Below are 25,023 nucleotides of genomic sequence, written 5' to 3'. Positions count from 1 at the left end.
GTCGTTTTTTCTCTCGGGACGTGAACTCAAGCCAATTTGAATCTTGAAGCTCACATGGGGATTCGATCCGGGATCTCCAGCACATCCGTATACCATTCAGACAGGAGAGCTTTTAAGAGATACGACAGTCGATATTTTGAAATGTAGGTCCTCGTTTTCAAGAGTTTACTTTTTTTTATTATTTTCTTTCATGAGCAGATTTTACTTTAAAGTTCGAGCTAAATTACTCGATTTTTTTTTAAATTTTATTTTTTGTTGTTAATAAGAATCTAAAAAAAAATTTTAACGATAAGAATTCCGTGGATTTTTGTTCAATCGATCAAAGATTTTTTTTGTTCCTGTGATTACAAGTTTTTTTTTTATAGTTAAACAGGGTTGTAAATAATGTATTACTTTTTTTAATACATTAGTGATTCCATTAGCTATTGATTTAAGTTTTTTAATCGCAAAATTTCCCATTAATCATTAAATTTAATATTTTGATGGCGAAATTTTCCATTAACCAGTAAATGTAATAATTTCTTAATGGCTAAAAATTCTTATAACTATGAAATATAATTTTTTTATAGTGAAATTTTCATTACCCATTAAATTTAGATCTTTAATGGGAACGTTAATTACCCATTGAATTGAATTTTTTAATGGGAACGATTGACAGTAAAGAAAAAATGAATAATAGTTTATGTAGTATTTTTTCATTGGGAATTTTACAACCCTGTAGTTAAATAGTGATTTATTTTTTAAAAATAAATATGTTATCGAGCTTGAGAAGTGAAGAGTTAAGTTATTGTCATCTCATTTGTCTTGTTAAAGAAAGATAAAAAATTGCTATCTGCTAGAGCAATCGTTAAAAATTATCATAAGTTTTATTTGATTATTTTCAACACGTATGACAAGATTTATTACCATAGTCTCCGCTGATCGATTGAGATTCGTAACAACTTTTTGTATATTTTTTTATTTTACCTTTTTTGTAAGTTTTATACCGAAACATCGACATTGTAAATGAGAACAGATTTTTTATTCGGGTAAATATTTTTCTTATAAAAAAATAAATAAAAATGTATTATTTTAAATTTGATATTGATTTTTTTTTATTGAAGAATTATGAGGTTTAAAGATTTATTTTCAATCTTTTTTTTTTGTTAAGTCAACATGAAATAACGTTAAAAATAGTGTAGAAGGGAAACACGATTGAATAGGGTGAAATTTCAAAATGCTGACTCAGTAACAACTTTCTAAGCGACTGAATCATTTCATTTCTCATATCGTTACATTAACAATATTTATACATTTTTATAACCATTATAACCATGATGTATAACTTCTTGTTCTTATAAAGAAAGTTTTATATAATCTGGTTATTTTTTAGAGGGACCAACATTTTTAAATTATGGAGAAATTGATTTTTAATGTTTTCATTTTTTTAAGGGAATTTTATTCCGAACAAGAGTGTGTTGATAAATTATTTGTGTTTTAATAATTGAGGTGAAGAAATTTCATTGTGTGGCAAGGATGCAACAGACGCACAATATATTTTTCATAATTATTTGCATTGGAGCTCAAAGTTTAAATGTCCGGAATCAGTCAAAACTAGACAATCTAAGAGCAATAGCGTATGTACGAATTCACCTGTCAACTTGGTTGGGTATATAGAATGATATATGATTATTCTGAAGTTCACCATAAAAAAAGTAAAAAAATTACAAGTCTGACAGGATTGAAATGAAGGCAGAAACTAGACGTTTTATGCTCTAGGGAAGAAATCAAAGATTTCTCTCATGACAGGAAACTGCGACTTTTTCCTGCCAAACAACTCAGGAATTTAAATTTTCGATGCAGATACTCTCTTAAATTTGAAACAGTGCACAAAAAAAAATTCTCGATTGAAGGTAAATATTCTTGATTCAAGAAATCTTTTTTGGAGACCTAAATTTTCTTAGATAAAGCAGAAATCTTCTCCGACCAAGACGAATTTTTTTTAACCAAGACAAATTCTCTTGGCTCAAGAAAATCTTGACTTGGTTCCCAAAAACGTTTGTCTTCAAAAATATTTTCTTGACTCGATAAATTTTTTTTCTGTGTAAGAATAGTGACTACTCACTGTTTACTAGTAAAAAGTATGTCACTAATTCGAATAGTGGTATACTTTTCACTGGAAATAAGTGATTATCCACTGCCAAATAGTGATTGTCACGTGATTTTCACTAATTCGTTTTTACACAGTAAGAAATATTTTGCGGATATCACTATGCCAGTATGGGCGTCAACGCCATATTGTATGGTATCGAAGATTTTTATAGGTTATAAAATTGTATGCTTAGATGATTCAACTATTGCGGGAATAGTAACATTGGCAATAGTTGTCGCGGACGCCGCAATGTCAGTATGGCCGTCAGGCCCACACTGCGTTGCCGTATCCACATTGCTTCTGACCGATAAACCTATTCTAACGACATCTATATAGTTTTGGTGGTAATACGATAGTATACATTAATAGACACGCCAAAAATTATGACGGGAAAAACTAGTGCATTGTGCCCTCGGCATTGTAGCATGGATCTCAGGGCCATGCTGTTTCGCCATGTCTGCTATGCATACATGTGAGCAATACAATAGCTCCAGTACTATAGAGTATAGTAAATAAACCATACTTCTGGGACTCGTTACAATACTGTCTTGGAATATTTCACATACTATTTTAGTATCTGTCTTGAGACCATACCAGCATGGTGTTGAACGCCATGCATTTCTTACTGTGTAGAGAGAGCAGTGATAAATATTTTTATTCCAATAATTCTGTACGGAAAACAGTATTTAAAAAATGATTTATTTAATTGAACTAAATAATCTGTCACAATGAGCGCAAATAATATTTTTATTTAATTTAAATGAAAAAATGAATTTAAAGTTATTGAATTTAATTGACCAATTGTACCATTATTAATGTACTTAATACAGCGAGTAATATAAAATGGATAAATATAAAATTGAATGGAATGGAAGAAAAAATAATCAGTCACTGGTATAAATTTGTTATACGATAAATTAATTTTTAATAATTTTTTCATCGACAAAATCGGTAGACAAAGTTAATTGACAGTTGAATGAAATAATTAATTAAATTTTTTAACTTTAAAAATATTGAAATTTTTTTTTTTTTAATTTAATAACAACATATCCCATTGAAGCATGATACGTTGAAAGTAACTTTAACGAGATTCTCGTCTGCGTACTTTGCCGCACGGCTAGCCTCCGACTAAATCATTCGACATGTAATTACGACTCTGCCAGAGCGACCAAGTAGCACTAACTGTAGTATATGTATATAATATATAGATATATAAAAGTACATAGAATGGTAACCACGGATAAACGGCAACGAAAGTTCAAGCTCGCAAAATTCGATTAGAGACTCTCGAGCTTTCGATAAAGCTCGATCGACTACTCGATAAAACTTCATTTCGGTTCTCGCGACTCGGATACACAGTGATCGTAATTTATCGACTCGTTTCCACGCGCTGGTGCGTTCCATTGGATTCAAACTTGAGTTTAGTTCGAGTTGCCCTTTTACTTTTTTTTTATTTTTATTTTTATTTTTAACCTCCTTTAGTTTTATTTTATTTTTAAAAGACAAAATTAGTTCCCGATTGCGTTGAGATGCGAAGAAGAAAATCGCCTTGGGTGTTTTTAAGCTTCAATATATGTATAAAATGTAATTTTTTTGTCACTAAAATAAGAAGAAAAAAAAAACTTCGTAGTAGTCAAAAGACCAGTATCTTCCGGCGACTTAAAACTCTCAAAAGAGCCTAAAGAGAATTTTATACGATGAAGAAGCTTGTATACAACTCTTTTAGGACTTTGAAGAGATTCAGTAGGTAACAACACTGTAGTACATTCATTTAACCGGTAAATAACGTAGCTTATTAAAAAAGTATATGAATTTTTTTTCCCAGACGTTTTTCTGCTAAGACCCAAGAGTTTTATTATTTTTTTGCTCGGGCTTATAATTTATTTACAACCACGTCTACCGCAGTATTATTTAATTACACGAGGGTTTTTTTCTATCAGCAATTGATGTCTCTATTTAGAGTGAAAGAAAAACATTAAATGAGTGAATATCGTGTTCAAAAATAAATAAACTCGTAGAACGTCAACTGTGAGAACTAGAGGAGGAAACTAAGTAACTGAGAAACTTTTTTAGCGGAACATGATGTTGTAAAGTCGGCGGCGAACTGAGTTGTGAGGATTTGAACTTTTCAAAACGTCTATCCGTCAGCAAGTTTAACTTTCAAAAGCGTTACTCTCATTTCTTTCTTCATTTTTTTCTTTTTTTACTTTACCTCATTTTTTACGCCTGCATCATGCTTTAAGTGTTGAAGAATTTCCATCGGATTATTATTTCAAACTTTAATTTTTCAAAGTTATGAAAGAACTTGTTTTGATTAATAATAAATAATTATTAAAGTCAATGTAAAAATCATGTATCAAATTTATTCAATAAGTCTACAAAGTTTATTTTCATACTTTGGAGTAGCAGGAAATAAATATTAATAAGTTGTAGAATATTGCACACCGCAAACGCGAAGCGGGAGGTAGTGCTTTACTGTCACCAAATTTTAAAACTGAGTTTCGGGCAACTTCAATCATCACCGCTAATTTTGTATAGCATTTAATTAAAAACAAAAGCACTAATAGCAGATAGAAACTCCAATGAATAATTGTGACATAGTTATAAGTTTTTTTATTTCCCAGTAAACACATTGACGTAAATTTGACGTCAGAGTGACGTTACGCTATGTCATCATTTACGTAAGATATAAGTCACGAATGAGTCAGGTGTGACTCATTATTTCCCACTTTTTTACGTAAGATTATGATGTAAAACTAATGACGTATGCATGATGTAAATGTGATGTCTGTGTGACCTTCTATGACGTCAATATGACATACGGGTGATATCAAAATTATCAATTCGAAAAAAATATTTTGAAAAAGAAAAAAATAAAATGAAATACCGAATTTTTGATTTGATTATTACCGCGCGAACGCATTGTGAATTCTGAAACAAGATTAGATAACGTTAAATGATGAAAAAATCCTGGGCGTCTGCTGGGTTCGAACACGGCTCCTCTTGGCTGGTAGTCCTGAACGTTGCTCACTGGTCCACATCACGAGAGTTCAAATCTCGTGCTTAATTGATGTATTTAGAATGAAATGCCGGAAAAGACAGAGTTAATAAGTTTTCGTGATGGATTTTTACAAAATTTAAAAAACTCCATGAACTTATATGAAATTTTATAGAAGTAATATTTGTTGGCCTCGATGATAATTGTATAAAACTTCATTAAGTTTCATCATATTTTTCAATTTTTTGTTGTGATGTGAAATTTAAAAAATCTTATATAAAATTTTGCGAAATATTAAATAATTTCACAAAATCGTATGAAATTCAATCGATTGAAAAATTGTTATACTAAACTTTAAAATCATAATAGCAAAAGAGTTCAAACTGTCGTTACATTTTCTTTGTCATCCTAAATGATATTTTCGATATATCATTTAAAAAAATAAAGTTAATTTTTTTATACTCGCTAATGTTTTAATCTAAAACGTCTGAATAATCTATTATCGAGTTTATCGATTACTTTGACCCCAAAAATGTTCGACGTTTAGTTGTTATTTTTACACATTTACACATATTTGAAAATTCATTCTATGATTGTTTTATTTCAATAAATAGATGATAAAAAACTATGACTCGGACATTACATCAGCATTGCGTAAAATACTGACTTGTCATTGATGTAAAGATATGATTTAAGAGTGACATCCATATTACGTATAACCGTGACTTTGCTACTGACATAAATGTATGATTTTAAAATTACGTCATTATGATGTACGGATAATGACTTTATTACTACATAACAATGTGATGTAGATTCTATGTCAAACGTACGTAATACATAAGTCATAACTGTGACGTCGTACAAGAGTCATGCTTACATCAATATGATGTCACAAGCATTACATCATATTAAAGTCATGTAGAACGTCAGATTGACATCAAATTTACATCAGATGTCGTGACATTGCTATGACCTACGTATGACGTCAAAATAAGGTCATGTGTTCACTGGGTTAGACTGTTATTAAAAAAAAGTTTAATGAAAAAAATTTTATTTGGACGTCAGTTGGTCTGTACGTTTGTGAGCACGATATCTTGAAAGAGTTGATGAATCACTTGATTTTTTTTTTATTAGCTTCGGTTTCTAATTCTTAGGTACCCCATCGAATATTACTATTGTAAACCGACACGTACATGAATAATTAAATAAAACCCAAAATTGATGGTTTTAACTAATAACTAAGTCGCCATTATTTCTTCACAAATAGATGTACAGAGTTTGTAGTACCTCGATTCCACGCTTGTGAGGGCTCATTATTTTTTTTTTTTACTGTTGAGACTTGATCACTTTCAATGTGACACCTGGTGGTGTAAATTGAAAGCGGCTATTTTTTTCGCGGGAAAAAATTTTTAAATTGAGCATTTAAATTAAATTAAAAATTAAGGGGATACGCTACCGGACCTCTTTCTCACCCTCAGTAAAATAAACAGGACTATCTTTGTTGCACTCGTAGAGTAAATCAGAACTTTAAAACAATTTTTCTCGGAGACGAATTAGAATGCTTGAAAATACGAAATTTCTAGCCCTCTGTTAAGGTTTTAAAAAACGCCAAAGACTCATTTTAGGTTTTCGTGAATTAAATTGAATTGAAAGTCGGTTACCGTTACCCTTTGAACGTAATGAGGTTGGTTTTATTTTGATTATTTTTGCTATTATAGTTATTTAACTTTTCTTCTCAGTAGGTAAACACGAATTGCCAGTATCGTACTGTCAAAAAATATTTCGTGTTAATTAAACAGATAAAACTTTTTTTTAGTTTAAAAATAAATACGTGGTTCAGTAATTGATAAAAGTAAATTAACTACTCAAAATATTACACGAGCATTTGAGGTGTGCACTTTTGGATTTTCCAAATTGTATATTAATACAATTGAATAATAAATTCGATACTAATAATTTAAATTGACATTCTGAGTTTTAGTGACACCTTTTTATTAATATAATTGAATAATAAATTCGATACTAATTATTTAAATTGACATCCTGAGTTTTGGTGACACTTCAGGTGTTTAAATAAATTTTAAAATTTTTGGGTATAGAAAGTAATTTTATTAGTCGGTGAGTACGTTTTTGTATAAGGGAAAAATAAATGAGGGAAGAAAGAAAAAAGTAATTAAGTGGAAGCGGAAGGTGGCAAATAGGCTCGGGTGCGTGCATAAGTGTGTCTAGAGTAAAAGCAACACGCGGGAAAAATAAAGTCTTGCTCTTGCTTACATCGCGGTAAGGGTCATGCTGGCGACAAATCGATCCGTGCTTTGCAATTAAAGTCACTCTGGTGTGTCGCGTGTTGGCGCGATTTTTATCTACTCCGTGATTGGTCGTATCGCGCCCTCAAGCTCATAGAGTCATAAGATTTTTTCCATTTTTTACGTTTTTTATTTATTATTCTGATTATTTTTTTTTTCTTCACTACGAAATATTTTATCTCACACTCTTGAAATACTTACGAGCCTTAAGAAAGTTAAAATAATATTTTTCATTATTAATTGCTTATATTTATTCAATCTGTCTGTTTTTGATATAAAATAAAAATTTATTTATTTATTTAAGTCTTTTAAATAAATTTTTTTACTTGAATTTTTATAAAAGATATCATTATTTTTGCGGTTCAGGAATTATTTTTTAAATGACATTGAGACTGAGGTCTCTAAAAAATGCCGCATGCATTTTAATTTTTAGTATAAAGAAGCCGAGACCCATTTTCGTTCTACGATCTTCAAGAGAAGTCAATTGTGTTAACTTTTTCACTAGACTATTCTCTTGAAAACTTTTTTCTTACCATCCAGAATAATAAAAATAAAAAGAATAAAACAAAACCGTAAAATCATTTTACTTTATAAGTTTAAAATTTTATATTTCAATTTGAATACAATAGAAGAATTTAATGAACTGACCTACATTTTTTTTTATCATTAACTATTGTGACGTAAAAATCTAATTTAATAGATACTCAGGTTTAGAAAAAATCAACTTTTTGTCATTTATAAGAATTTAATCGAAAATTTTGTTATTTTATTTTTACTATGATACTTATTGATTTTTACCTCACTGTAAAAATTGAGAGTGAATTAAGAATGATTACGGATTTTTTAAAAATCCGAATTACTTCCATCACTCGGTTTTCCGGAGTCTTGAAAAAAATCATCCGCATTTACTGCGATTCGGAGTTTTAATATTAAAATAATCTTCCTTTAGGAGTTAATTTCACTCCGAAGAAATTAAATTAGAAATTGTAAAATCCAAACATGCACAACTCACTTGCTTATTTAAAAAGTCATCAATTGATGGTGTTCTTGTATGCAAAAAATAATTTTTTAAAAATATAATGATAATAATGATAAAAAATGGCAGCTAAATTTTTCCATAAATTGCCAGTCTTAACTTTTTATTAATTACACGGAGAAAAATGTTACCTCAAAACCTACCAATTTTTATTATGCTGCCGACCAATCTTGAAACAGGAAGTAGAGCATCCAAAAAGTTATTATGCTCTTATAAAAAATTGTTATGCCGCATCATAATTATTATAATGCATGAAAGTAATTTTTATTAAAGCTTATCGATAAGATTCTCGCGCGTAGTCAGTATCGTGGCACAGCATAATAATTTTTTGTATGAGCATAGTAATTTTTTGGATACTTCAATTCCTGTTTCAAGTTTTGTCGACAGCATAATAAAAATTGGTAGGTTACGAGCCAACATTTTTCTCCGTGTATAATTAAACAAAAAAGATTTAGATAGTAATTTTTAAAAGGGTTCTTCTATTTAAGAATTAAAATGTAATAAAAAATAAAATAGATCAATCGATTGTATATTTTTTAAGTTATTGTGTTTACCAACATCCGTACATACTAACGGACGTCACAGGTTTTTATTGCATTTTTTTTCTTTATTTTCAAACATTATTTTTAAAAACAGTGACTTAAAATTGTCTTCGTTTCGTTCATTGATAAATAATCTTTCGAACGGTACGAATTTTGATCTAGCCGAGCATATTCAAATAAATGTAAATATGATTTTTACGTGAGTGAATCAGGTAGAACCAAGTAAGCGTTTGCAGAACACATCTTATGGCTTCGCAATTGAGTTGTGCAATAAACAGTCATCCGCTATACATTCACTCCGGGTTTAATCCGCGTTCACTCCCAAAAATTTCTACAGTGCATCTTCTATTGAATATAAATTAATTCCAAAAATTAACTTGTAATTTAATTTGCCTCACAAATATTTTTAATGAATGAAAATATGAATTGATGCACATTACGCGCTGACTATACAATTTTAACGTGGATAGGAAGCATTTGCCGATTTACGTTCTCGTTCGTTGTCATCTCAACGATAGCAATGACTACGGACATTCTGTGCAGCGTACACAGAGCTAAAAGCGACGACGGAATTTTCACTGGACCATGCATACACACATTAAGGATTGCTGGGTAAAGAGAGAGAGAGGAGGATAGCTGAAATATAAATCAGAGGATTGGGCGATGAGAGTTAGGAACATTGAACGTGTTGGGTGAGCGTTTTAGGATAAACCTGTTTCCATCCGATCGTTCGTGAACGTTAAATGGGAACAAGATGGGCTAGTGAACGAGCCGCGAAACTAGCGATAGAGCTTTCGATATTCGATCACGATTTGATAATGGAAACAGACGGAAGAGCTAAAGCCAGAGTGAGATGAATAAAACCACGCAACCTCCATTGAGTGCTCGCACCTGGACAAGCCTTGTCATCGTAACATTCAACTCATGTGCCAGCTAGATTACCGTGAAAAAAATAAATAAATGAAATAAAGTATAAAAAAAATAAATAGATAAATAAAAAAAATATAACTGGACAATACTCGAGAAAAAAATATAAAAACAATGAACAAAAATGAGAACATGAAAAACAGGAAACAAAAAGCCTTTTAAATGAAATTTTTATACGGCTTTTATACGTTGTTGGATTACGAAAAAACCTGCTAAAAAAATAAATAAAATAAAAAGTAAATAAAGGTACTAAATAAAAAATAAAATCAAAGAGATAAAATATATATTCATATTTTTGTTCCGGTACTTTTGCAAGTTTCATTTTTTTCACTATTTAAATCAACAAGCAAATAAAAAACAATTATATAAATATGTAGTTGTAAAAACAAATTTATGGTTTTTTTAGTGGAATAAAATTTACCTTACGCATACACTATTTTTTTTTACCATGGGATATACTAGATTAAAGTAATCCTTTGGATATTACGTGTATTTGCCGTTTTTGTGTTTGAATGTTTTATGCGGAAATTTGCTTTTAGTATTAAAGTTTTTCACGGTTATTAGCTTAATACGAATCGTTTAAACTTAACTATAGAATTGAATCTATTTACTACTTAAAAATTACTTCCACGAATGAAAATATTATTATTTAAAAGTAATCCTTAGTAAAGTTAAATTTATTTATTTTATAAAGTTTACTAAAGAGATCGATTTGTGAGAGTGAAGGTTGGATTAGATGAAATGAGTTTCGATAAAGAAATATAATTTATTGTTATTGTATAGGTATATATATATATATATAAAATAGATTATTGGAAACATTGACATTGTTCGTCAGTACTATAGTTCGAAATAGACTAGACATCCATACACGTAATATTTTTATTTCTATACATTTTAAGATTCGTTCCAGTTTCAGTGTCTTGAAATAGCGTAAATCGAATGCTCATCTTGTCGTCTATTTCTATATAAATTACTCTACATCGAATTCACTTGATCGATTGCTATAAGAAAACTTTATAAAATATCACTTGCTATTATTACCTCAGACCGAGTAGAGAAAAAATAAAAATAATCGATAGCTTATTACAGAATGTTCTATTTAATGATTACGACTCTCGCTACCCGGAAGTAAAAATTAAAAAAAAAAAGGCCAGTAACAAAATGGTGTAAAAGTGTATTGGAAAAAAATACGTGGATTTATTTTAAGTGGATTTGTCGGATTCCGGTTATTGGCAGTGTCAACACGGGGTAATAAATATACGAACTAAAGTAAAAGTATCTTGTGAGCCGAGAAAATAGTCGCGGTGAGCCCAAAAACTGGGAGCAGAAACTCATGTCAAAGCTATCGGTTTTCCCGTTTGACCTTTCTGAATGACATTTTTATTCTTCCTTTCCTTTTTTTTTCCTCACTCATCTTTTATTTTTTCATCTTTGTTTTTATTACACCGCGTTCTCTTCTTTTTTGATCTTTTTTTTCTTACAAATCCACGCTGCAAACTTATTTTCTCACCGACATTTACGATGAATCTTCAGTGTGTTGCCTCCTCAAGATCCTTTATTATAAAGGGATCCCAAATGACGACCAAGTGCTTCGAAGTTAATGGTACGATCAGTCAGATGCAATCGCTAAGATTTATTGAATGGACTTACCCGGCTCGAATTATTTTTTGTTAAGAGTCAACATGTTTTTACAGCTAAAAAATTTTAAAGAACTTTTAAAATTATTATTCGCAAGATAATTAAGCATTTGTGCCAAATACCCACATTTATTTTTTTGACCAACTCAAAAACAAAAAGAACAGAAAGAAGTTTTATCAGAACTACATACATTTCATTAAAAAATATCTGTAGACATACAAGTGTTGAATTCGGTCATTCTTCCTCATGAATATTTTGGTAATTATATTATGGCTAGAGGATATTTGTCTTGATTATTTTTGACGGAACTTATTTATTACATGAATCATTTCCTTATTTTTATCATTCTTCATAATATTACTAAATAATTGAATTATTGATCGTAATTTCCTGAGATTCATTATTCACTATACAGTTAACATAAAGTTTTCATTACTATAATGGAATACAAAAGTAAAATTCATCTAAATTCTTGACGCGAAGCATAAAAAATCTAAGGCAGAGAAGACCTACGCACAATTGATCACATTAGTCTCTTATAAATTCAACTAACGTATTTTGTAAAGACCCTAGTTTTTGGAGGGCTTAAACATTATTTTCGGGAACCGAATCTCAATTGAGCTATGTAATAAATTATGAGTAAAGCTTTTTAAATGAATATTCGATAAACTTTTTTATTTATATATTTTTATTAATTTATGTTCGTTTCAATAAAACTAAACATACTATTTATAAATAAAATACAAGACGTCGAATGTATAAATAAAATATAAGGCATCGAATGGTTATTAATAATAAATATTACCTATAAATTGAATGACAAGGGATGAAACAAGAAGATTTCAGACGAGGGTGGTTGACTGCCCAAGTGGAATCCGAGTGCTGACATCATTCGGTTTTAAATGGCATAGAAAAAACATTTTTTTTCTTCGGGAAAATTTTTTTTTCTTCGGAATCGAATTCTTGTTTTAAGTCATTATGTTTTTTTGATTAGAGACAATGTTCACTTGCATGAGAAACGATAAAATTCTTCATTTAAGTATTTTAATTTTAATGAAAGAATATTTATTCTTCATCCAAGAGTGCGATATTCTCGTCCTCAATATATCATTCTCTTGGTATGACACATCAGCGCATGTACCTGAAGATCGGAATGTTTTTCACGTAACGAAAATGAAAATAATTCATGAAATTTGTAGCTAAAGGCGACTTAAGGGGTAGTTGGGGGTGGCCTGCCATTTTCGGATGACGTCCGAAACTTTTCCAAAATTCAGTTCTAGTAGATTTTTGACTTTTCATTTTTTTTTTATATTCGTTCCGCAAAAAACGTTCCGACCTTCAGGTACATTTAGCTCCTTGATTCAAGACGGCACTTTATCATACTAAACATATACTTTTTTTATAAATTGTAGTGTGTTACTAAATATTTTTACATTCCAATTTATGTTTTAAAAAACTCAAGACTTATTTCGGGATTGAACTCGCGTCTTCTAATTTAGAAAACTTTTCTACTACCCACTAGGCTGCCATAGAGCCGAGATATTGGTGTAAAGAATTTTAATTATAAATGTACTTTTTAATATACATTTTAAATAATTTAACAGAGAAAACAATGGCTCGTTTTTTTCAATTTTTCAAACCGAATTGTCAGTTGGTTGGTTATTAAAATGACACAAATATTTAGAGGTTTGCAGCAAACAAATAACTGCGTTTCTGACAGGAACGCAATGAAGTCAGAATTTTCTGCTCGCTAAATTTTATTGATCTGAAATTGGCTATTGTTTAATCTGGCTTAACAAGCATTAAAACTCGCAGTTTCAATGCAGGTGTAATAAAAAAAATTATTATCATTATTATAAATATTGTTTCGATATTTATGCTGGGCTCATATTTCCAGCGGATGTTGAATTGCGCTGTGTTAGTTATTGAAAGTTAATTTGTTTCGACCGAGAATGGATATTGCGTCATGTTTACTAAAAGTAAATTGATCTGATCGTAGCTAAAACTGAACGGAATGTGTATGCAGATAATTTTTTATGAGAGCAATGCTATCCATCAAGAATAACCATTTGGGAGTTAAATTTTGTACGTATAGATTGAAGTATGTTATGTACTGTGCGATGTTACTGGTACGTGTGTGCCGTACCCCCGAGTAGTTACAGTCGGTCGCACAAAGTAGCGTAAAGGTATACTTTATTGCCCAGTACTGCGGTAGTGAACGTTTTGTAATTAATTGCTGCACCGAGAGCTTCTTTTATCGACTTCCGTTACGCTATAGTACGTCGTAAAAATCTAGATGACAGCGTGCGTGCTTTTACTCTCTTGAGACCATTTTCTAAATAGATTTTTTTTTTATTTTTTAAATAAGGGAGAGTTGGGTTGAATGGAAACGCTGAGGGAAAATTTATTCTAAATACATGAAATTGTTTATTTCTTGTTTACATTTAGAAAAAATAAAAAAAAATTTTAATGCTATTGCCGTAATTTTATTTGTTCTTTGAATATGGAAGCGTCGAAAAAAAAGTATTTTTGGAAATAAATTTTGCTAAAATAAGTCCTGGGCTTAAGTTGCTTGATAATAATTATAATTATAGTAAATTACTGTTTCCAACGTTTTTAGAAAAATAATTTTTTTCTTTGTTATATGACCTTGTTACCGTTATATATATATTTGGTAAAGTACTTCTTGATATTTAATATACAAGTAATTTTCTTTTCATACTTTTGACTTAAAAAAGTCGTCAAATGTGAAGTGATACACAATGCATGAAAAATGAATCTTGCTTTGAACAAAATCATTTTCGTTAAAAATATAGACTACAACGCGTTATTTTTGGATGTTTTCAGATTTTTTTTTCCCGTTTTTATCTCGTTATATTAACAATAATTATTGTAAAAAAATATAGCAACCATCCATAGAACAGAAATTTTCGTTTATTATCCGACATGTAATTTTTGCCAGAAAAATTTTTATCTCGAATGTATCCCGTTAAAATCCCGAATTAAAAGCGATTTTTTGAATTAAAATAAAATTCCCACTGTATCTGGAACAATGATTTTTATCTCTTTGTTAAATTTCATAATAATCAGTTGTGTATAAAAAAAAACAAACATAGTAAGGGCTGTTCAGACAGTACGTCACGCAAAATTTTATCATTTTAGACCCCCTCCCCCTTCGTCACGCTATGTCACATTTTTTGCGACCCCCCTATTAATATTGCGTCAAAAATATGACCCTCCTCCCCATCATCACCGAAATATATGCATAGAAATCTTAATATATTTACAAATATGAAACGAATGACTTTCTATTGTACCGGTCCTTTAAATATTTATTAAGAAGGAAAATCAGACATCTCAGCGATCTCATGTGTTCCATTATCCACACACACAAGAAAAAAGTAAGAAAAGATATTAATACCAATCAGAGTTTATTTTTCGATATTGTAAAAAAAAAAAATAATAAAGATTTAAAAAATACTAAAGTGATGATTAAATTGTTACAGGTCCAAATATCAAGACTGCAGTGGCAATTCTCAATTGTCTATTCGCACGACAATTGTGTTTCGAAGACCCGTCTTGCAGTGCCATTCTAGAAATTATCCCTCGAGTCTGTGGCCCAGAACTCGGTGAGTAGTCATCATTCTTTAGTGCATTTATTATTATCATTATTTTTATTATTATTATTTAGTTCTTGACTAGTTTTTAACTCATTTATATAATACGTAAACTTTTATACGCATCTGTATTATATATATATATATATATATATATATATATAGAGTACAATTAACAGTTATTGTGAGTAATTTAAATAATGAAAGAGGGCTTCGTTCCCTGTTCACAGTCACACAAACAAGTTTATTCACATATTTACTTGTTTGTGTCTGTAAACATTTTAATAATAAACTAGACTAAATAAACTCACTTTTTTTCTCAACATGTTCCCAATTCCATGTACGCGGGCTCAATATCATACGTTAGGTTTTTTGTTTAAAATATAAATAATTGAAGCAAAAAGATAATTATAACTGTTGAAATTTTTCCGAGTGCAATCGAGTAAGTTTTCTGTGTGAGACATAAAAAAAAAATAACGATGAAAAAGTTTTGAAAGTTTATTATCCGCGTCTACTACTACTGCAACTAGCAGAATAGACGGATGAATGCATGATAGAGAAAGAGAAAGATCGCGGGTGGAATGATAAGACAGAGACAGAGAAAAAGTAATAGCGAGTATGAGCCTGTTGGAGTTACTCGAAAACGCGGTCGTAAAGTCTATGAGAGAGTTGATCATCGGATAAATTAATAAATCAAGTTAAAGAAAAGTTTCCTTTACGCTGCGTCTGAATCGACAGCATCACTCTACCTGGGTATTATTTTTCGCTTAAATTTCCATGAATTTTATTAAATCGCTCTAAAACATCGTTCTCTCCCTCGAGTATTAAGTTTTTTCATTTTTCTTTTTCTGACTTTATTATATGCCGATACTTGTAACTACAATGTCGTGTTTTTTTGTTTTTTTATGTATAAGTTTAAATTTTTTAATTTCTACAGCAATTAAATTATTAATTTAAATTTATATATATCTTCATTTACTTTTTTTTTTTTCTTTTTTTTATTTAAATTTTTCATGCTAAGGCACAGGCCAAATGGCAAAATTAAATAATACAGATCATCTTACAAAATTAGTATAAAAATTTTAAGTAATCAATCAACAATAATCCCGGAAAAAAAGTTTAGATCTGCATTTTGTCTACACGGAAAAAAATATTGATTGATTGATTCATTTTTATTATGCCAAGGCAGCAGGCCAAATAGCAATTTTAAATACACGATGAATACATATTAGCATCAGTTTCGTAACTGTTAATTGTTCGCAGTAAATTTTTATCTCTTATGATCATTTTTCTTGAATCTAACTTATGTACTGAACATATACAGCACGAATAGTTCGCAGAAAAACTTTCTACAAATCCAAAAATAGAATTTAATTCCAAATTATCGCCAAGGATCAAACCACATTCAAAATATGTACAATATTCGACATTAGCGACATTAATTTTTATTCCGTTTTTTTTTTTGCAAATCATTCAGTTCCTTAAACACTTTACAAATACTTTTGTTTCCGAAGATCTTTCTGTCTGAACTGTAAAATAACGAAACTAACAATATACTTGATAATTGGGATACTATAAGTGGTGGAAGGCACGGTACTAATGCATAAATAGCTCCTAGCTTATTTATACCAGAATGACTACCTAATGCGTTTCCACATTCAAAGTCATCAAAGAATAAAAATAATCAACATTTTACGTATTATTATTGTAAATTTGACAGTTTTTATCGCTAAATCTGACATAATATGGTTATGTTATTTTCCCATATTATTTCTGTAGATTTGACAATTTTTCAATTTATTAAACTGTAATGACAGCTATTCACCCATACGAAAAAAATATATATCCGGATATATCCGGGCAAATCTGGAACATGTCGCATATATGCAACATCTATATAAATATATGTCTCATATATGCAGACTTGTCCGGATATATCCAGATATACATTTTTTTCGTATGGGCAAGCATGGGACTGAGTAGCATTCTACATAGCCCTGATTCCCATGCTAGATAGCGACTTTTACCATTTCACTTGTTTCAATGTAACACAGTAATCATTACCAGAAAAATGGTAATGAATCTTATTCTACATATCATCATTTACCATTTTACAAAAAATTAGTATGGTTACTATGTAGAATGGTAATCATTACTATTCTTTTTTCTCCGTGTAGGTAATCATACATCTTATTCTTAAAAATCTCAATACTGTCTGATTGAATCAGATCTAGGGGTAACTCTTGCCAAAGACGGATAATTGATACTACAAATGATTATTTATATAGCACAGTTTAAAATATGACATTTTAAAATTTACATTGTTTTTCCCAACAGCTAGTCTTCTAGAACGTCTTGTATCAGTATCATCAATAAGTAGCTCACATCTAATGCAATATTATGCTGGTAATTTTTTTTTTTTTTTTTCAATACAAAAAATAGTTTTTAATTGACCATCTATTTTTATTGATTGAAACAAGTTTTCATTATAGCATTTAGAAAAATTCCAATAAAATGTTTACTGAAAGAATAAATTATATATTAAAAGCAAAAAAAATCAATCGAATAACGAAAATCCCGATACTGAAATATTCATAGTTGACTTTTATTTAAAATAAACTCTAAAAAACCAATTTTCGCTAAAAGAAAAAAAATTCCAAATAATAATAATAATATGTATGATATAAAAAGAAATAACTATCGGAGTTTCGTTCACCGAAACTCCCTCGTCTCCTGTAGCATCGCGATATAGGCACTAGCGCATTTTAACATTCGGAATAGATAAAAAGAGTCGCCGTTGGAATCCAAAGAATCTCATATATTCCTGCGGGAAATTCGACGCGGCCCTCTTGAGTCACTTTTCTCTCTCGTGTCCTCCGTGACTGTGTAGTATAAACCTCTCGTTTCCCATCGGCCCCTATGTGAGTCTCCACACTCGACTTGCCCAGAACGGTGTTCGATGCTACCACTATCACTACCACTGGCAAGTAGTACACGTAAGTGCAGTCCCACGTGGAGAATATAATATCCTGACGACCTGTAAAACCGTAGCTTTACTTTTTAGTCTCTTGGATAATGAATTTTGTAGATTCATTCAAAGATATTTGCGTAATTGCCATTCCAATTGAAACTAATTTTCACTTCTTGACCTTTGAATTTTTTTCACCAATTTATTCTTTTCTATTTTTTTTTTTTTTTTTTTGTTTACTATTTTTCGCAAGCTGTATACATAAATGTATACAATCGATTTCGTATCGTTTTATCGAAACTTTAAATGCGAATACAGAAGTTATGGTAAATCGGATTCTCGCAATACGCTTACAGGATTGTCCAAGAGTTTTGGTACTTACAACAGACTTTTCATTTAACATATATTTTAAATGTACATAGACTTTATATACATATATATACAAAAAAAATTTTAACTTGAATCAACAATTTTTTTTCACTGAAATCGAATTCTCGTTTTCCGAAGTCATTCTGTTTTCTTAATTCGAGAAAATGTTCAAAGACGAGAAAATTATTCATTCAAGTATTTTAATCTTGATTAGAAGTCTTGGCTGCTATTCACTAGGCTGACATAGGTCATATATTGGTATATAAAATTTTAACTATAAATACTTTAAAAAAGGCAAAGAGGTCTCTATTCTCAATGGTTAGTTGGGGGTATTTAAAAACCAAGAGACTGATATTCTTGAACTGAGTTTTCTTACCACTTTTGCTCCAAGTCGGAACAAGAGTTTGAGGTTCCCTAAGCAAAAAATTTCTTTTTTTCAATGCAACAAAATTATGCTTGGGTTAAAAATTTTGATTTATTAATCGAAGAACTTTTTTTTGAATGAAGAATATAAACTTTAAGAAAAACATATTCTTGAGTCAAAAAAATTTCTTTCTTCATAATGATCTTCTTGGCTCAAGTAGATTTCTCTTGACCCAAGTGAGTTTTTTTCCTGTGTATGCAGAAACTCTCATTTTTCAATTCTTTCATGCGTTGTATTTTATTATATTTTTTATTTCTGAATTTCTTTGGTCTATATTTTATTTATATTTTTGTTTTTCTTTTTATAATTCTCTCGTGTTGCCGCGTTTGCATTCGCTTCACCGAGTCCAAATATCGATCCCCAAGTTTCCGGCTCGTTTCCGAACGACTCAAACCCTTCCTCGCGTCGCACGCCCGATTCTGCAAAGCGTGGACCCTGTCGGGTCGCGAACTCTCTTTCTCTCTTGGGAGAATGCTCTGCATTTTTGGCGAGACAGGTCAACTGGAAGCTGCCATGTGGGTGTTCTCGTTCACTACCGATTTCAGTTTCTCTCTTACTCTTTCTCTCTTTCACAACTTTATACATTATACCAATATAATCGTCTCCTCTTTCTCTTCTTCGAACAGATCCTACTGCAACCACGTTTACTACTCTCCTCATCCTCATTTTAATTCTGTATATACTGCTCATGTGGCGAATAGGCAGGCTTGCGCGGCTCGTTGAACTTATCGCCGATGACGATCGATCGCTCGACCCGTAATTCGCGTTTCGACTTCTTCCCTCTCTCTACATATATATATATATATATATATATGTATATATTTATATGTGTGATACCTTTTGTTATTTATTCATTTCTCTTTTTCTCTAGAGACTTAAGCAATTCACCGTTTGTTTATCATAACTGTTATCCTATTTTAAATATTATGTGTTGACTTTTATATATCGCATTACTTTAACTTAAAATAATTTTCTCTAACCTCAACAAATATATGATCATATATAATACATAGATACTTTTGTTCATAAATAAATACTCGGAAAAAAAAGTTATATAGATTTACGGATCAATGTCGATCAAAGCTAAAGAAAATGTCTGATTATCGAACCGTGAAAATATTAAATTTTGAGCTTAAAAAAATTTTTAAATAATTTAAAATCAAAGATCTATTGAAATCTGAGTGGATTTGAATATTGAGGTGAATGTAAATATAAAATTTGATAAAATTAAATTAGGGGACATTCGAGTTATTTTAAGTGATATCGCTTATGATTAACATCGAATTATAAATTCAATTACATTTTTCATAAAATGGACTTTAATATATATTAAATATAACCTTTTGAATATTTAATATCATATTAAAAATTTAATTTCAATAAATTAATAATTTACTGTCGGCCAATTAATTTTTATGCGCTATAAAGTTTATACTACGATATTGCTTTAATGGGGAAAAAATGTGTATATGATATATTATATTATATTATGTCCTCGACTTGAAATGACAAGTAATCTTACAAAGAATATATTTCTATATATGAATTTGATATCTCACAGTGAAAATCACAAAAGTATTATCGATCGACTAAAAATATATATGTATACATATATATCTAGATATAAGCCGAGATGCACACAGTAATATGACGCGCGTCTGCATAGCGTCTTCTTTAATGTCAACCTTCTCGTTTGACATATCACTGAAATATCTTACCCGTAGAAAAGAGAAAAAACGACTTTTCCGTTGGTATGCCAAGTAATAACGCGTCTTACACGAATCGTTCAATATATATTAGCTTAGCTATACGTGACTGCCATATCTCTTATTAAAAACCTTAGCATTGAACTTCTGAAAAGTCCGAGGGTCGTTCTGAGGGTCCATGTACTCATTTTATTTCAATCCTCGATTACTTTTAAATCATAAAAAAAATGTTTTACCCTGAACCCTTATAGAATTCACTATTTTTCATCCCTTCATATTAAAAATTTTTTTTCAATAAAAAAAAAAACTTAAAAATACAATTTATTATTAAGAATCCGCATTTTTGAGTTGACTGGATAACAATACCATAACTGAAATCGTTTCGATGATTCCAATTATCTGTGGAATTAAATCTGTACCTACACGGAGAAATTACTCTCGTTTGAAATGCTATGGTGTCATAGTAAAGCCGGTAGTAAAGGCGATAGTAAAATTTACAATGGTTACAATAACTTTTAACATAATCTTCGTTAATGTTACTATAGTCATAATAATTTTGCCATGTGTTTATTTGAATTTCCATTAGATGGCCAACATGATCCGGCTTTACTATGACACCATAGAAACCGGTAATCATAGTCGAGCGCTCTAAAGCGTAAGACTTAGGGCTTTCGAACTTGATCAGTGGCCAGGCGCGGGTTCAAATCCCAGCGATTGCCGAAAGAATTTTTTACACAAAAAGTGAGGTCCTTTGGCCCTGGGTTTCATCCCGTCGCCGACTTTGGAATTTGACTGGTTTAAAAATGAATTTGAATCGATTTGAAAATTGAATTTAACTAAGTTGCCGTATATGGGATGTTTAGTGGCCTAACAATATATATTAATGGGTAAGAGCACCAGTACCCAGCCCCTAACCAGTAACCAGCCGGTCACATACTTTAACATTGGCTCAAAATATATATATACCCGACTAGAATTTCTTCCTGATTTGCCTGAAGTACCATAAGGACCTTATCGGGTTAATATAAGGTTTGCCTTATTAGTGCAAACCCGACAAGTTCCTTGTCAGGACCTCATCAGGATATCCTTATTAAAAAAAAAGTTATTTGCCACCGGGTCAACCTGACAAGTTCCTGATCAGGACCTCGTCAAGATACCTCTATTGAAAAAGAGTTATTTGCCATCGGGTCAACCTGACAAGTTCCTGATCAGGACCTCGTCAGGATATCTCTATTAAAAAAAAAGTTATTTGCCATCGGGTCGACCTGAGGAGTTCTTGATCAAGACCTTATCTGGATATCCTTGTTCAAAAAAAAGTTATCCCATCTCTTTAAATATTTCATTTACAGGCTAAAAATGAAAAAAAGTACAAAAGAATATTATATATAAATCACGTCAATCATTGCAGCACAGATTTTTTACTTCTTCATCAGTTATTCTTTGACATCATAATGAATATTATATTTACACTCTCAAGATCACTTGTGTATGTTAGCCCAGTGGATAGCATCGAGGACTTTGAATCGAAAGGACGCAGGTTCGAGCCCAGCAGTTATCGGGATTTTTTCATCAATAAAAAATATGTTTACTTCCTCTAATTAATGCTCTCAATACAATAGATAACATTCTCGATCGAATTAAAATTCTCTTATTTTTTTTTTTGCAATTTAATATTTTCTTAAAAATAATTACTAATAAGGTAATCCTGATAAGGATTTGATGAGGATATCCTGGTAAGGTCCTGATGAGGCAATCCCGATAAGGACCTCATGGGTCTTAAGCGTTACATCCATATCAGGATCCTCGTCAGGATACCCTGATCGGGACCTTATTTGAAATAAGGTTAACCCGATAAGGACCTCGTCAGGCCCTTATGAAAAATTCTAGTCGGGTAGATATAACTTAACATGAGGTGGCTGGCTACTGGTTTGGGGCTGGGTACTGGTACTATTACCCTATTTAAACCTTGAGAAAAAAAAAAATGACCAGCACAGAGTTTTTAGCATAAAAACATCAAGAAAAAAAGCTCATTTTACCCCATCGTTTTTTGTATATATTAGTTTAATTTATAGTTAGTTTAAAGTTATTTTAAACAAACTTACCGATGATTATGAACTCAGTGCATTTAAATATGTTTACGTATGATAGTTTATAGAGTGCTAATTAGAAAATGATAAATTACGATAGATAAGACAATGATATTAACTTGGCCATTTCCTCAATTTTACTCACAGTGATATTACTGTTGCAATGAAGGAACTATTTATCAAGATAACTCACCAGAACTCTCAACTCTGAAGACCGTTATTTTACTATACATACATATATATAAAGAAAGAGAGTTCAGATAAAAGTTGCACTTGCAGAATGAATCTATCGACGAGATCGCAGAATCGCGGTTGTGGACGAAAAGGATTTGATAGAAAAGGAGTAAGAAAAAAGAATTGAGAAGAGAAAGATAAAGAGTAAGAGAGTAAGAACGTTTATTTGGATTTATGAATCTCTGGGCGGTTCGTTTCTACTATAAACTTCAGGGAGCTTGTGGCCGAGTAAAACGTAAAACCTACCACCTCCCACTACATTTTCCACAGATCCAAAGAGGATTTCCATGGTGCTTAAATTAATTCTGATTTATTGTTGGATGATCACACGTATAATCCTCGTAACGTATTTTTTTCTTACTGATTTTACTCGGTAACTTATTTCATTTTGTATTTTACTCTTCTTTATATTTCCTACTAAACAATAAATAATTATGTGCTGAAGTTATTGTTATTATCTTCGTTGGTTGAGATTTACAATTTTAATCCGTTTTAATGTTTTACATAATTGAAAAGTCTATTTTGATTGAAATTTTCGTATTGAAAAAAAGTCAATAGATTGCAATTACAATTTTTTTTCTAATAGAGCCAAATACAGCTGAGTAGAATACCAACACTGAGAAAAAATTTCACTTTAATCCTGAAGATGTCAAAGGTTTTACTTTTTGCTTATATTTTTGAAAAATGATGTAGATTTTCAAAAAAAATTCTAACATTTGTAACCTACTCTTTCCTGAATACTGAGCCTTTTGCTCGGTAAGCATCTTGAGGCCTGCAGCCTCTGACGTCAGGAGCTACCCCCAGCCTTTGACAAGGTTCACCCCCACTAGAGAAGGGCAAGATGGACATTGAGGCGGACGGAGAAGGGGTATTCCGACGGGGCCCTCCGAGAAGACCCAACGTGACGTCATCTAACTATTCTCACCCTTACCTTTATTATGTCACCTATTATTAACTGTCCGTATTATACGATTAGTTGTTGGGTTTAATAACGTTTAATGGTTTAATAAATATTTGGTTCTACTAGCAAGTGAAGGGAAAAAAAAATTTTCATACGAAAATTTTCAGGTAGCCCATTTTGCCTCCAGTCTTTCATTTTATTCAACCCTTTCTTATTTACAAATAGCATTCTATAGCAGTGACTTAAAACTTTAGAATATTTTTAAATTTCCCGCTAAGGAAATTTAAAATTTTCAAAAGAAGAGAATTTATTGGTTTCGGTCCGATTTTTGAAAATCGAATTCCTAACAGATCTTGACACTTTGAGATTCTAGGAAACTATTCTGACTATTTTCAAGATAATGTCCGAGTGTGCGTTTGTGTGTACGTACGATTGTTATTAATTAAAGTTACAGCTTTTGGTATTTTATATTTTTCAGTGATATAGAAGTTGAGTTTGTTTTATTGAAAAATATAATGATGCAATAAAATTAAAATATTTCAATACATATATACATATACATTCTATGAATTAATTTAATACTTTAAGAAAAAATAAAGTTTCAAGTGTGAATCTCTGAGAACAAAGGAATTAAATATATATGAACAGGAATAGAGTACAACGAGTAGTAAAAAAAAATTTAAGTATATGTATATAAGTTTGTTGAAAGAAAAGGTAATAAGTGTAATTTCTCGCCATAGTTGCCTTAAGAGTCGCCGCAAGAAATTTTCAATTTCCAACCCCGTAGCGTTTTCAGCCCTTCATTCGGCTTTTTGCCTGAATTCCATTAAATGCCAAATCGCCCCCAGCAGACTACATAAACTCTCTTACTCACTCTTATTCATACTTTTTATACACCATTGGTGGTTAGTGTAGAAAGAGAGACAAAAAGGAAATAATAAAAGGAATAAGAAGCCGCAAGGAGTTGCTCAAGAAGTACATTCAAAGTTTACTCATTCCGCCTATTATATATCTCATTCTTAAATTATTATTCCGAACTATAATTATTTTTAACAACCACCTATTCCTATATCAATAATTTTTGATTTTCCATTACGAAAAAACTTGAAAGCAAAGAAACAGTAATAAAAAAA

The 25,023-nt window shown here is 30.7% G+C and overlaps 1 protein-coding gene across 3 annotated transcripts in view; it reads left to right on the top strand.

Moving 5' to 3' along the window:
• The window catches only part of LOC130666554 (uncharacterized), a 255,052-nt gene that overhangs the window by 79,768 nt on the left and 150,261 nt on the right, over nt 1-25,023 (top strand). For all 3 annotated transcript variants that reach the window (XM_057467666.1, XM_057467668.1, XM_057467667.1), the window contains one exon: nt 15,091-15,213. In XM_057467666.1, the coding sequence (XP_057323649.1) occupies nt 15,091-15,213 (123 nt within the window). The remainder of the gene's footprint in view (nt 1-15,090; nt 15,214-25,023) is intronic.

This window comes from Microplitis mediator, chromosome 4 (genome assembly GCF_029852145.1).
Source record: "Microplitis mediator isolate UGA2020A chromosome 4, iyMicMedi2.1, whole genome shotgun sequence".
Classification (NCBI taxonomy): Eukaryota; Metazoa; Arthropoda; class Insecta; order Hymenoptera; family Braconidae; genus Microplitis; species Microplitis mediator.
The sequence above is the reverse complement of the archived record's forward strand: the minus strand, read 5'-3'. Positions and strand labels throughout refer to the sequence as shown.